The sequence below is a fragment of the Megalobrama amblycephala genome, linkage group LG22 (genome assembly GCF_018812025.1).
Source record: "Megalobrama amblycephala isolate DHTTF-2021 linkage group LG22, ASM1881202v1, whole genome shotgun sequence".
Lineage (NCBI taxonomy): Eukaryota > Metazoa > Chordata > Actinopteri > Cypriniformes > Xenocyprididae > Megalobrama > Megalobrama amblycephala.
Genome location: NC_063065.1, coordinates 33,584,295 through 33,596,853, shown reverse-complemented (window position 1 = coordinate 33,596,853; position 12,559 = coordinate 33,584,295). Strand labels below are relative to the sequence as shown.

The 12,559-nt window shown below is 40.0% G+C and overlaps 1 protein-coding gene across 1 annotated transcript; it reads left to right on the top strand.

Moving 5' to 3' along the window:
- Positions 1-3,965: 3,965 nt before the first annotated feature.
- Positions 3,966-10,983, top strand: klf6a (Kruppel-like factor 6a). Its single transcript, XM_048174327.1, has 4 exons — positions 3,966-4,318; positions 5,712-6,285; positions 6,926-7,049; positions 8,581-10,983. The coding sequence occupies exons 1-4, from the start codon at positions 4,217-4,219 to the stop codon at positions 8,630-8,632; spliced, it is 852 nt and encodes a 283-aa protein (XP_048030284.1). The 5' UTR covers positions 3,966-4,216; the 3' UTR covers positions 8,633-10,983.
- The last annotated feature ends 1,576 nt before the right edge of the window (positions 10,984-12,559 follow it).

The following is a 12,559-nucleotide window of genomic DNA, read 5'->3' as shown; positions in this document are numbered from 1 at the left end:
TGACGGCACAAATGCTCAGATCAGCTTAACGCAGGGCGGTGTAAAGCGTGACATTAAGACGCTCTGTTAAACTGCAACTCATTGTTGCAGTTCAATTCCAATGGGTTTAAAAGGACAGACGCTGAGGTCCGGAGTGACTGACTGTCCTCAATGGCACTCTTTCAGTTCAAAAGCAGGCTGGACAAAGCCATTGTCCGGAATGTCTGACCTTTGGCAATGATTAACAGTTGCACCACTTCCCCTCTGACAAGCAGCTCAAAAATTCCTTGAAATGACTATCATAGCCAGGCTCTGCAGCTCCAAAGACACCACCATATGACTGAATCAGATGCTACGAGTTACAAATATGGCCCAGCTGAGAGCTACAATAGGGACTCAGTTCTCCAGAGGTTAGCACCAGACTATACTGTGGCGCTGGACAATGGCACTCTGTTCTGGAAATGTTGTTTGTAACATCTCTACTGAACTCGGAGGACGGGAGGCCAGATCAGCGTGTAAATTAACTTTACCCGCAAGTCTTCTGCAAGCGATAAAAGCGGTATCTCTCAATTTCAGAGCCATTCCAGAGGATTAAGTGATTACATTGAGAGTATGTGAATCGCTAGTGTTAAAAAAGCCAAACGGGTACAGGCTAATACAGTTGTTCCATAAACAAATCGATCATCCAAAACAATTAATCATTCATAGATGTATATTTGTCTATAACTTTGATCATGAAAAACACGAGAGCTCAATAAATAAAGAATACTTGAATAAAATCTATGATAGTTATTACTGTATGCTGAACAACACCTTTAGATTTCCAATTCAATGATTCACTTTGTAAAAAAAGTGACTGTATACAAACCACATTGAAGTGAATGAATCCAAAGCATACTACACTCTAAGAAATTCTGAGTTAAAAACAACCCATGTTGGGTTGAAATTGGACAAATCCGGCGATTGGGTTGTTTTAACCCAGCAGTTGGGTTATTTGTTTGCCCAACGTGCTGGGCAGTTTTATTTAACTCAACTTTTGTTTAAAAATGGCTGCATTGCTTTCTTAAAATGAACCCAAAATATGTTGGAAATTAACATTTTATTAATAAGTTGAATGAATAAATTGATTAAATTGCTTATTAATAAATGTTTTCCAGATTATTACTGTTGCCTCTAGTAATTATGTTATATTTTGTGTTCATTTTAAACCAGACATATAGTATTTTTTAAACAATAGTTGTGGTTCAACCTTGATATTATAAAGTGACGAAAATACATTTTGTGCGCCAAAAAACAAAAACAAAATAATGACTTTTCAACAATATTTAGTGATGGGCGATTTAAAAAAAAACTGCTTCATGAAGCTTCGAAGCGTTACGAATCTTTTGAAATTTCAATAGTTCACGTAACTTTGGCATCAAAAACTTATGACGTAACAAAGCCTTGTTTACTGAATTCACGTGACTTTGGCGCTCCGAACCACTCATTCGAAACAAAGGATTCGTAAAGCTTCGAAGCTTCATGAAGCAGTGTTTTGAAATCACCCATCACTAGATATTGTTGAAAAAAGTTGTTATTTAGTTGTTGTTGTTGTTGTTGCAAACAAAAAGTATTCTCGTCACTTCATAACATTGAGGTTGAACCACTGTAGTCACATGACTGTTTTAAATATGTCTTTAGTAGCTTTCTGGGCATCTGAAAGTGTGAATCAATCATGCTGCAATGCAGGCCTCACTGATCCATCGGATTTCATCAAAAATATCTTAATTTGTGTTCTGAAGATGAACGAAGGTTTACGGGTGTGGAACGACATGAGGGTGAGTAATTAATGACAGAATTAACCCTTTCAGGTGTATGCAGTGTGCAGTACGCAAGTTTGCTGTATGTTTAGAATACTACTATGTGCATTATAAAACCAGAGCACACTGCACAAAATACTTTATCCCACAATGCTCCACTTCACTTTTCATTTCAATTGATGAATGCACCAGAAGTCATATCAGTTGCAGTTATGTGTTTTAGCTAAGGTATCATATTCTACATCAAATGCTTTTGGAGCGCTGTTTGACTCAAATAACTTGAAACCATTGCCATATTTGGCCTACTAAATCAGAAGTTATGTTAAGGTAGAGTAACCAAACAGACAGACTAGGTTCATTAAACACCTCAAGTTACTCCAGACAGACCCCAAACAAGTAGCTATATAAAGAGTAGACAAGTCAACTGGGCAGTGCTGTCCTCATGTGTTAACTGACTAGTGTCCACATCCTTCACGTCTGACTCATGTGCAATGTGTCTTGCCAAATTTCACTCTTGTATCTGCAACTATAGCAACATAAGTGCTTTCTATGTAAAGAGTTTTTGTTTATTTGATTATCCAATGTATCCTCCTCCCACTACAAATGTAAAATAAGTAAAAAGCTTACCTCAAATGTTATCTTAAAGCAAGAGAGCTGTTAGCATTCATATTCATTTTAAAGGTACACTTTAAAAATATATTTTCATGATTTGTTATCAACATTTTTACTTTTGTCAAATCAACTTCAATAATTAATATGGTTCAGATAACACAATATTGTGAGTTTCTGTTGATTAAACCAATCATCTTCATCGTTTTAACTCAAATTTTTGATTTCAATGAAATTTGATTTCAACCAGTTAACTTACTTTTTAAGTTTATTTTTCTTTTCTTTTTTTCTTTTTTTACAGTTTTTTTGCTGCTTGGCTTGCAGATTACACCCAGAAGTGTGCCATAATGTGGTATAAATTAAAATATATGAATTAGCATATTTTCATAATTAAGAATACACTGTAACATGATGTTAAATCATTTCTAATTAGGCATCAAATAGACCCATAGGCCTATATATACGCAGCAGACCTGGGAAAATATTGATTTCATATTTTTTTTTTTTTTTTTTACTTTTGAATGGTCATTAATAGAGAAAGATGTGAAAGTTGCAATACATATTCGAAGTTAAATGGACCACAAAACCAGTCATAAGTCACACGGGTATATTTGTAGCAAAATGATCAATTCTTCTTTTATTCCAAAAATCATTGAGATATTAAGTAAAGATCATGTTCCATGAAGATATTTTGTACATTTCCTACTGTAAATATATATAAAATGCATTTTTTTTTTTTTTTTTTGTGAGTGGATATGCATTGCTAAGGACTTCATTTGGACAACTTAAAAAAATTTTGCACCCTCAGATTCCAGATTTGAGCTGTATCTTTGCCAAATATTGTCCTATCCTAACAAACCATACATCAATGGAAAGCTTATTATTCAGCTTTCAGATGATGTATAGATCTCAATTTCCCAAAAAAAAAAGAAAAAAAAAAAGACCCTGATGGTTGGTTTTGTGGTGCAGGGTCACATATCAACATACACAAAGATTGACACACAAACAGTGTAGCTTATCTGACTGGCTAAATTTTCAGAAATTCTTCTCTTTTTTTATGGTTTACAAAGCCAACAAGACTGCCAGAGACATTTTATTACAATATAAGACATTTATTTCACTGATATCTGTGAAGTAACAGGGACAATTTATTTGTGGTATTCAAAAAATGCTTGGAACGTCTCCAAACCCTTATTTTTGTTTGTAGGGGTTACTCTAGGGAGCAAAAAAAAAAAAAAAAACAGGCAACATGGAAAAAGAACGTATTTCAAAACTTTAAAGTTCTCTAGGAGACTCAACCGATTGCACACAGCGCTCGCTCTGGCCAAACCAATGCGCGTGTGACACTCCGTCGTCAAGAAACAGAAACGAAGGGCTCGAGCACAGGGCCTTTATATACTCTTCTAAAAATAACCTCCAATCAGCGCGCAGCCTCGTACGGTTGAATAAACCAATCACAGCCCCACGAGGGCGGACTTATAAACACACGCCGCTGCCATTGGCTTAAGGTGATATCATATGCGCCCGCGCAACCTGGTCTGGTTTGATTGGACGCGTTATGAGGGAACGTCACGTTGTCACGAGGGGGTAGGCAGGCTGCGAGGTTTGAATAGGGGAAGTTGACAGAGCGCAGAGCTGTGCGTGAGTTCAGTGTGTTTGCAAATATAGAGTGAGCTCAACAGACGGACTAGCGGACTCTGAGCAAAGCGACGGCTGCACCGCGTTGCTATTGCACGAAGAGGACGCTTTCTTGTCACACTTTATCTTGATTCAACAAGATATCTATATATATTTTTCTTGTCTTTTATTGCCTGATACTTGGGATTGCAATGGATGTTCTACCAATGTGCAGCATTTTTCAGGAACTTCAGATCGTCCATGACACTGGCTATTTCTCTGCATTGCCGTCGCTTGAAGAATACTGGCAACAGGTAACAATTTTAAAGTGAAATGGATTGAACTTCCGCTGCGATTCGTGTGCTTTGACTTCGCTGTCTTTAAACTGGAATCGGAGAGAGTTATTTACAATCCGCGGAAGCGCTGCGCTGAATGAAACACTGTAACATTCTAACGTTCTAAGTGACGTGTTTGATTCGGATACATTGTCGCGCGGTTAATGCTGACAATCATCTCATAGCTTATTTTATGCGCTTGTTTTGGCATACAAAGTATTATTATTATTATTTTTTTTTTTACTTTTTAAGGAGTCAGATCTATATTGCGCTACCATCGCAAAAAAACCCCACAATTTAGTAAGGAAAATAATTGCATCGCTTTCTTGTGCGTTTCCTACTCAGACATAGACTGGTTGATTTGACAGTCTGCAGCACATGTTCTGTCACATAACGGGGTTTATAGGAGGCGCGTATTGACTGTCATAGCAGGTTCTGCTGCTTGATACTGATATACTTGTGATTGAACAGTTGCATCGTATTCTTGGCAATGTTTGTCTTGAAATTGATCCAGGTAGTTTCCCTCAGGCATTTTGGGATTCTGGCATAGGGCCATATGAACGAATCTCTTGGCATTTAAACATGCGTTTGCATTGCTTAATGTTTCCCAGCATAGAATACTGCTAAAATGAAAACCAGACATCATTTCCTCAGCATTATGTTGTTTCAGACCTGACGGTTAGTGACTGACAGCTTCAGTCACCATTCACTTTCATTGCTTCTTCTTCCATACAACTAAAGTGAATGGTGACTGAGACTGAAAGTCTGCCTAACGTTCGTGGGAATGGAATAATGTTGAATAAACGACAGAATTCGCTTTTAGAAGCAAACATTTACCAGATGGAGAGTCTAACGTTAGATTTTCAGGAAATTTTGCGCGGTAAACATCATTGTTGTTATCGAGGATGTGCAGAGCTTAAACCTTATATTAATTCATATTAAGTGGAAAAACAGTTTGAAGTGTTAACTTCTGCACCCAAATGCAGTGCGTTCACACTTAATACGCTTTAAAATGCGTCCAGATGTACGCCGAGGGGACGTCAGGCTGTATGAATGAGGAAACTCGACCGAGGAAGTTCTGTGGCTTCCTTAAAAGGACTCTGAAATGTCTGCATGACTCACTAGGGGATAACTGTTCTAGAAAGACAATATACAGCCCTCAAAGCCATATTTATACCTAGAATACTCCGATAACTGATTTTATTGCTCTTGCATATCCGCTAATGTTTCCACATGACACAGTTTAACAGATTTCTGCAGAAAGTGTGTGAAAGTGCAGGTGAGAGTGTGGTTAACCTACACTAACCCTAGACAATCAAAGTTGGAGGAAAGTCATGCACATTCTAACGTGGTGTTTTCTGTTTTGAATCAGACATGTCTGGAGCTGGAGAGATATTTGCAGAGCGAGCCGTACGTCTCTGCGTCTGACCTCAAGTTTGAGGGCCAGGAAGATCTTTGGAGCAAGCTCATCTTGGCTTGTGGAGATAAGGGAGATGGGAACGGCAACCTTCCCAGCGTCAAGGAAGAGGACAATCAGGACTGCCAAATATTAGAAATCAACAGCATGAATTCGGATGCCAGCAGCGAGGCGTCTGACAGCTCGGAGGAGCTCTCGCCCACTCACATCTTTACCTCCAACCCGCTGGGCTCGGTTCTGACGGAGTCAGCACATCACTTGAGTTCCTCTATCATCAGCACGCCTCCGTCCTCCCCGGAAACCCCCCAGGAGCCCGGCGTCCCGCAGGTGTGGGGCTCCACGCAGACTGACTTGCACGTGCCGGCGAAGATCCGGCAAAACGGACTGGGGAAGGCCTCTGATAAGGCTTCCGCAGGAGGGGACGCCTCTCCGGACGGCAGGAGGAGAGTGCACAGGTGTCACTTCAACGGCTGCCGGAAGGTTTACACAAAGAGTTCTCACTTAAAAGCACATCAGCGGACTCACACAGGTAAGAAACCTTCGCTTTTGGTCGTGACGTTGCTCCGAGTTGTCTTTGACGCTGTATTAAAGCAACTTCCTGTGAAGTTGTGTAATGGAGTTGAGTTCACACAGGCTGTCCTCAGCTGCAAGGCTAATGTCACTCTGTGAATATTTGCCCCGCATGACTGCACGCCTAAACGGTGACCTAATCTGTTTGGAATGCGGCCGTGGCGAGGAAGGAGGGGGGATCGGATGGGGGAGGGGATGAAACTCAGCCAGGGTGAAAACAACCTGCTCTACCAAAACAGTTTTGGTTTCGTCATGGGAAAGAACCAGGCTTTTGAATGGGGATCTGGGTGGCCCCTTTTTAAAGGGCCCGTCGCATTCAAAACAGACTCTGTGTGACACGCATTGTTCCGGATGGTGTTTATGCATATAAGACGGGCTTTCGGCATACTGTGCGTTCCTGCAATCCTTGAGAGCTTGAGGGATCTTATTAAAGTTGAGACTGTTTGCGTCACCTGATCCATAAACATGCATCCTGTTTACAGATGCATTTTTGAGAGCATTACTGAACACGCCGTTCCACATTCCTTTCAGACTAGTGAATGTCTTCCTGCCGAAACCTAGCAAAATGTTCTGAAAGGTGTTTGTGTTTTTGTTTACAGGTGAGAAGCCGTACAGGTGTTCATGGGAAGGCTGCGAGTGGCGCTTCGCGAGGAGCGACGAGCTAACCCGACACTTCAGGAAGCACACCGGTGCAAAGCCATTTAAATGCAGTCACTGTGACAGGTACGTTCAGTTCTGTCTCGCTATCTCTCCCTGTGACAGTCATCAAAGCCCGTCTGCGTCTCCCCGATCCTTTGATGTGTGTGGCAGTGAAATGCGACGGATTTCTGCATTCAGCATTGATTCGGTTTTATCGGTTCATCGATGGGAGTCGCCCCATTATGTTTGGATTTTATCACTTAATTACCTAATCACATTAAATGCTTGAAAGCGCAATAGTCGCACTGTCGCAATACTTTATTGATATTCTCCCCGTTTTATGACCAAATGCGCCTCTCCTGTTTGTCATCACTTCCTCTGTTAATCATTTCCCTTCCTGAGAGCTTTGTGCTTTGAACACAACTTCCCTTTTGGCGTTTTGTTTCTGTGGTTGCTGGATGTGAAACATTTTATAGTTCTCCTTTTAAAACAAAGCATTTGATCATATCCTACACGGAACCTGCCGACATTTTATTTTTATTCAAAGTTTAATTTATATGTATATGTATATGTGACCATTATAAACTGAAATGAAAATAAAATAATGCAATTTTTTTCACCAAAAAATGGGATAGTTCACCAAAAAATGAAAATTATCCCATAATCCCAAATTTCATCCATCCATAATAAAAGTAATCCATACAGCTCCAGTGGGTTAATAAAGGCCTTGTGAAGCGAAGTGATGGGTTTTTGTAAGAAAATATCCATATTTAAAACTCTACTAACTATAATAACTAGCTTTCGGCTGATGGCCGTAGTCATCGATTTGCGGCGGAAGAGTAACCTTTGACTCGACTCATGACACAGTGACAAACATGGAAGCACAGAGGATAGAGCAAAACAAAACACCGGTCACAAATTAGAAGTCTAAAACAAGAAAATATAAAGAGAAATGTCAGAAGATTTCGATATAAGAGAAGAGGAACTAGAGTTTTTTTGCCCAGCCGTATTAGTTTGAACCGCGAAAGGCGTCTAAACTTACTCTACTCCTACATCCTGCATCATACATCGCTTCAAGGGTTCCTCTTGTGGCGCAAGTGGACTTGAGCAGTATGCGTACGGTTCCACCAGAAGTTAGATATTTAAAGATTTAAATATGTTTCTGAAGGCCTTTATTAACCCTCTGGAGCCAAATAGGATTACTTATATGATGGATGGATGCATATTTTTTGGCTTCAAAATGTAACCCCCCCCCTTCACAACCATTATAAAGCTTGGAAATTCCAATCTCCGATTGTGTTTGTCTGAAAGAAGATAGTCTTATACATGTAGTGTTGCTTGAGGGTGAGTAAATGATGGGAGAATTTTCATTTTTGGATGAACTGTTCCCTTTAATGCTCACATTTACTTTTATATAAGCACAGAAACTCCTGCTTGTAACCAAGCTTTCCTTTCATTAGCCTTCATTGCACCTATTCCAGTTTCACAAATTCACCTGGAGGGCCACTAGGGGCCTCATCAGTGACGCAGTGCACACTTTGATCACACTTTATGGCTTCTGTGGCCCCTGCCTGACCTTGTTTTTCACCTTTTCTCTTGCCGTTTCTTTCTCCAGGTGTTTCTCCAGGTCGGACCACCTGGCCCTGCACATGAAGAGGCACCTTTGAGCGGGTCGTAGCTTCACGCTGGGGATCTGTTGTGTCCTGACCAGCTTCCTGGTTGACCTGGCCCTGCAAGAAATGGGGGGAGTGTGTTCCAGCCAAAGCATGCCATTTTGCACCATATCCTGTGCCTCCGTGAGCCCCGGGATAAAGGCGGACTGACTGGTTGTTGAAACGGAAAAGGAAGGGACAAAATCACGTATGAAGAATCGAACAGAGGAGGATGATTTAGTTAAAAAACAAAACAAAATTTAAAAAAAAAAAAAAAAAAGAGCGAATGAATGGTGTGTTGTATGGTGCATGATGTTTTGGACAACTCCTGGACTATACACTGGTACTTTAAAACAAATCCTGTTTGACGTGAGCGGATGAATGACCCGTGTGCGAAGAAGAAGGGTGGGAGGGGGGTACCAGTGTATCACTTGTGGGCTGAATGGTGTCGGGAAACAAGTTCCGTTTTTGTTTCCACACGGTATGTGAGAACGGCAAAGTCTGAATGAAGCCGTGAGACTGAGGACTCCTGCCAGACGCCCCCGGGCTCTGTGGCGCAAGACTGAGGGAGGGGGACGAATCGGCCAGGGTTTCACCCCCTGCCCCCATCTAAAGGGGGGGCGGAAACTCGGTCCTGAATGAAAGTGGCTTTTTTGGTGTTCGGTGCAGCTACTAAATGTGCAATGTGTTCGGTAGCTTGTTTTTTTGACAGGCTACAAAAGCTCATTTGTAGTCCGTTGTATAAGCTGTGTGCTTAGAGATGTAACACAATTATAACTTCACTATCATAAACAGGTGTTGCATGGTATTGGGGTTTGTACTTCTCTCTCTTCTCTTTTTTGTTTTTTTTGTAATTGGGACTGCAAATAGATTCCAATAAAGCGCAGCTAAATACAATTGGTTAAATGTTACAATATTGTACATAAACACATTGATCATTCTTCACTCTAAATTCCCTCTTTTTTCTTTTTCCAATGGGGGGGGGGGGAGAGAATACTACCAATCAGCGACCATTTCATACAAGACTCATTTCATCTTGAGGACTAAATTCTCTCTTTCTATCCATTTTACCTGTTGTTAATGCACTGTTGGCCTTAATGGTGCCTTATGCAAGTGACCTTTCCAATTGGGGGTCGCAAAATGTCATGTATAAGTGATTGAAAAAGCTTTATTAAGGCTCTGTTTCACATGAACATGCACCTTTCCCATTTCCGAGGCCACTGTAGCCAAGCCCTTGTAGATACATAATATATTGTTATTCTTGAGCATGCGATTTCATTCTTTGTCACTAATATTTGCCCTCGCATTTCTAGATGTTGTCAAATCTGCAATGTAGAGCACTTAAAGTTACGGATTTGGTATCTACTGAATGATCTTTTGAGTACGCTTTAGATCTCTATCTGTGAGAGACAAAAAGCTCTTAAAACAGGCTGTTGTGTAACGCAAGGCTTGAACGTTTGTGGAATGCCAACTCCCCCCGTCCCTTGTAACCAAGAATAAAGAAAAAAAAAAAAAAAAAAGCGCCTAAAGATTTATTGTAATTAACAAGCTCCAGTCAGACAGGCCTTGCCTTGTACTGCCTCTCTGTAATGAATTGCTGAAGGCCCTGCCTGCTACAGACTGCTGACTCGGGCAGTTCGATATTGACCTGTCTGGATGCCGTTGTTTTAGTCCAGCGACAGTATTGTGGAAACAGTGCACAGCCATCCAGAAAGATAAAGATATATCGCACACTTTTTCAACATTTACAATGGAAATTTACGGACGTGGAGAAAGCCGCTCGTTCGGCTGTGTGCATTTCTTTTGCCCGAAATGTAAACTGTAATGTTTTCAGGGACCAAACGATCGATTAAATTTATTGTACATAGTTATATGCTTGAATTCTTTGAGTAGCGTGCTTTTATAAGCGCCGTGCGATGAAGGTTTGACACTGTTGCATGTTGAGCAGCTTCGTAGATACGGATTGTTTCAGCAGGAGAAAAGTAACTTGAAGCAGCTTGTGCTGCCATTAAATCAGACCAGCCAGGGTTTCGTGGGCAAAGAACATTGTGTCTTTCCAACAGTGGCCAATATTAGTCAAGTGCTAATGGAGCCTTAATCAAGTTTTCCATTTGCTTGCTTCTACCAACACTTTCTATCACTTATGTTTTCTCTCATGAATCCCTCTTGTCTAAAGAATATTTGTACAAAAAGAATAAAAACGGAAACGTTAGGTCGGAAAACACAGAAAAAAACCTTTTTCTAAGATTTTTATTTGTTTTTGCTTTATATGAATTTTATTTGAAATTGTTTTGCAAAATTGTTATATTTCTGTATGAATGTATTTTTTATTGGAATAATAAGAAATTCTTATCGGACAAGTTTGATTTGTTGTTTTGCTTCACTTTCTTTCATTAGTGTTTTAGACCAACTTCTAGATAGTGATGTTTCACTATTACTGATGCTTGATAGTTGAACAAATCAGCTAATCCTAAGTATTAAACTTTTTTGGGGGGGTTACAGACATGAATTATATCTCAAATTGAGCTTTTATAAGAAGTCAGACTTAAAGGTGCCCTCGAATGAAAAATGTAATTTATCTTGGCATTGTTAAATAACAAGAGTTCAGTACATGGAAATTACATACAGTGAGTCTCAAACTCCATTGTTTCCTCCTTTTTATATAAATCTCATTTGTTTAAAAGACCTCCGAAGAACAGGCGAATCTCAACATAACACTGACTGTTACGTAACAGTCGGGGTGTACGCCCCCAATATTTGCATATGCCAGCCCATGTTCCCAACATTATGAAAGGCATTAGACAAGGGCAGCCAGTATTAAGGTCTGGATCTGCACAACCAAATCATCAGACTAGGTAAGCAAGCAAGAACAATAGCGAAAAATGGCAGATGGAGCAATAATAACTGACATGATCATTGATAACATGATATTTTTAGTGATATTTGTAAACTGTCTTTCTAAATGTTTCGTTAGCATGTTGCTAATGTACTGTTAAATGTGGTTAAAGTTACCATCGTTTCTTACTGTATTCACGGAGACGAGAGAGCCGTCGCTATTTTCATTTTTAAACACTTGCAGTCTGTATAATGCATAAACACAACTTCATTCTTTATAAATCTCTCCAACAGTGTAGCATTAGCCGTTAGCCACGGAGCACTATCAAACTCATTCAAAATCAGAAGTAAACAATATAACAGTATACAATACTCACATAATCCGACGCATGCATGCCGCATGCATGACGAACACTTTGTAAAGATCCATTTTGAGGGTTATATTAGCTGTGTGAACTTTGTTAAGGCACTGTTCAAGGCAAGCGCGAGCTCCGTGGGCGTGGACCACGGGATTTAAAGGGGCCGCAGCATAAAATCGGCGCGTTTATAATGATGCCCCAAAATAGGCAGTTAAAAAAATTAATAAAAAAAAAATCTATGGGGTATTTTGATCTGAAACTTCACAGACACATTCAGGGGACACCTTAGACTTATATTACATCTTTTAAAAACATAATCTAGGGCACCTTTAAGATTAACTTGGTGGATAAAGTGGGTGAAAATCCCATAGAGAAGTAAAGGTCCTTTGACTTTTGAAATCACCCTTCTCTAGATTTTGGACACTGTAGCAGTAATGTTTACGCTAACAAGCACAACATTTTCTTCAGAATTGAGTGTTTAATAAACTATAAACCTACAGTGCATTAAAAAAAAAAAAAAGGATCTTTTGAAACAACCTAATATTCACATTTCACCTGATATCTCACTAGAAGATAAATTGCAGTTACCTGCATTAGCAATGCAACAGTCGTGTTCATAGATTCCTCGATCTCATATGTTGTGCACAAGTTGGTCTCAACACCCACTGGAGGGGTGTTCCACAGACTTGTCAAAATAGACGAATGTGTTCTCACAGAAAAACATTGCAAATTGCCGCCTTTGTGAATT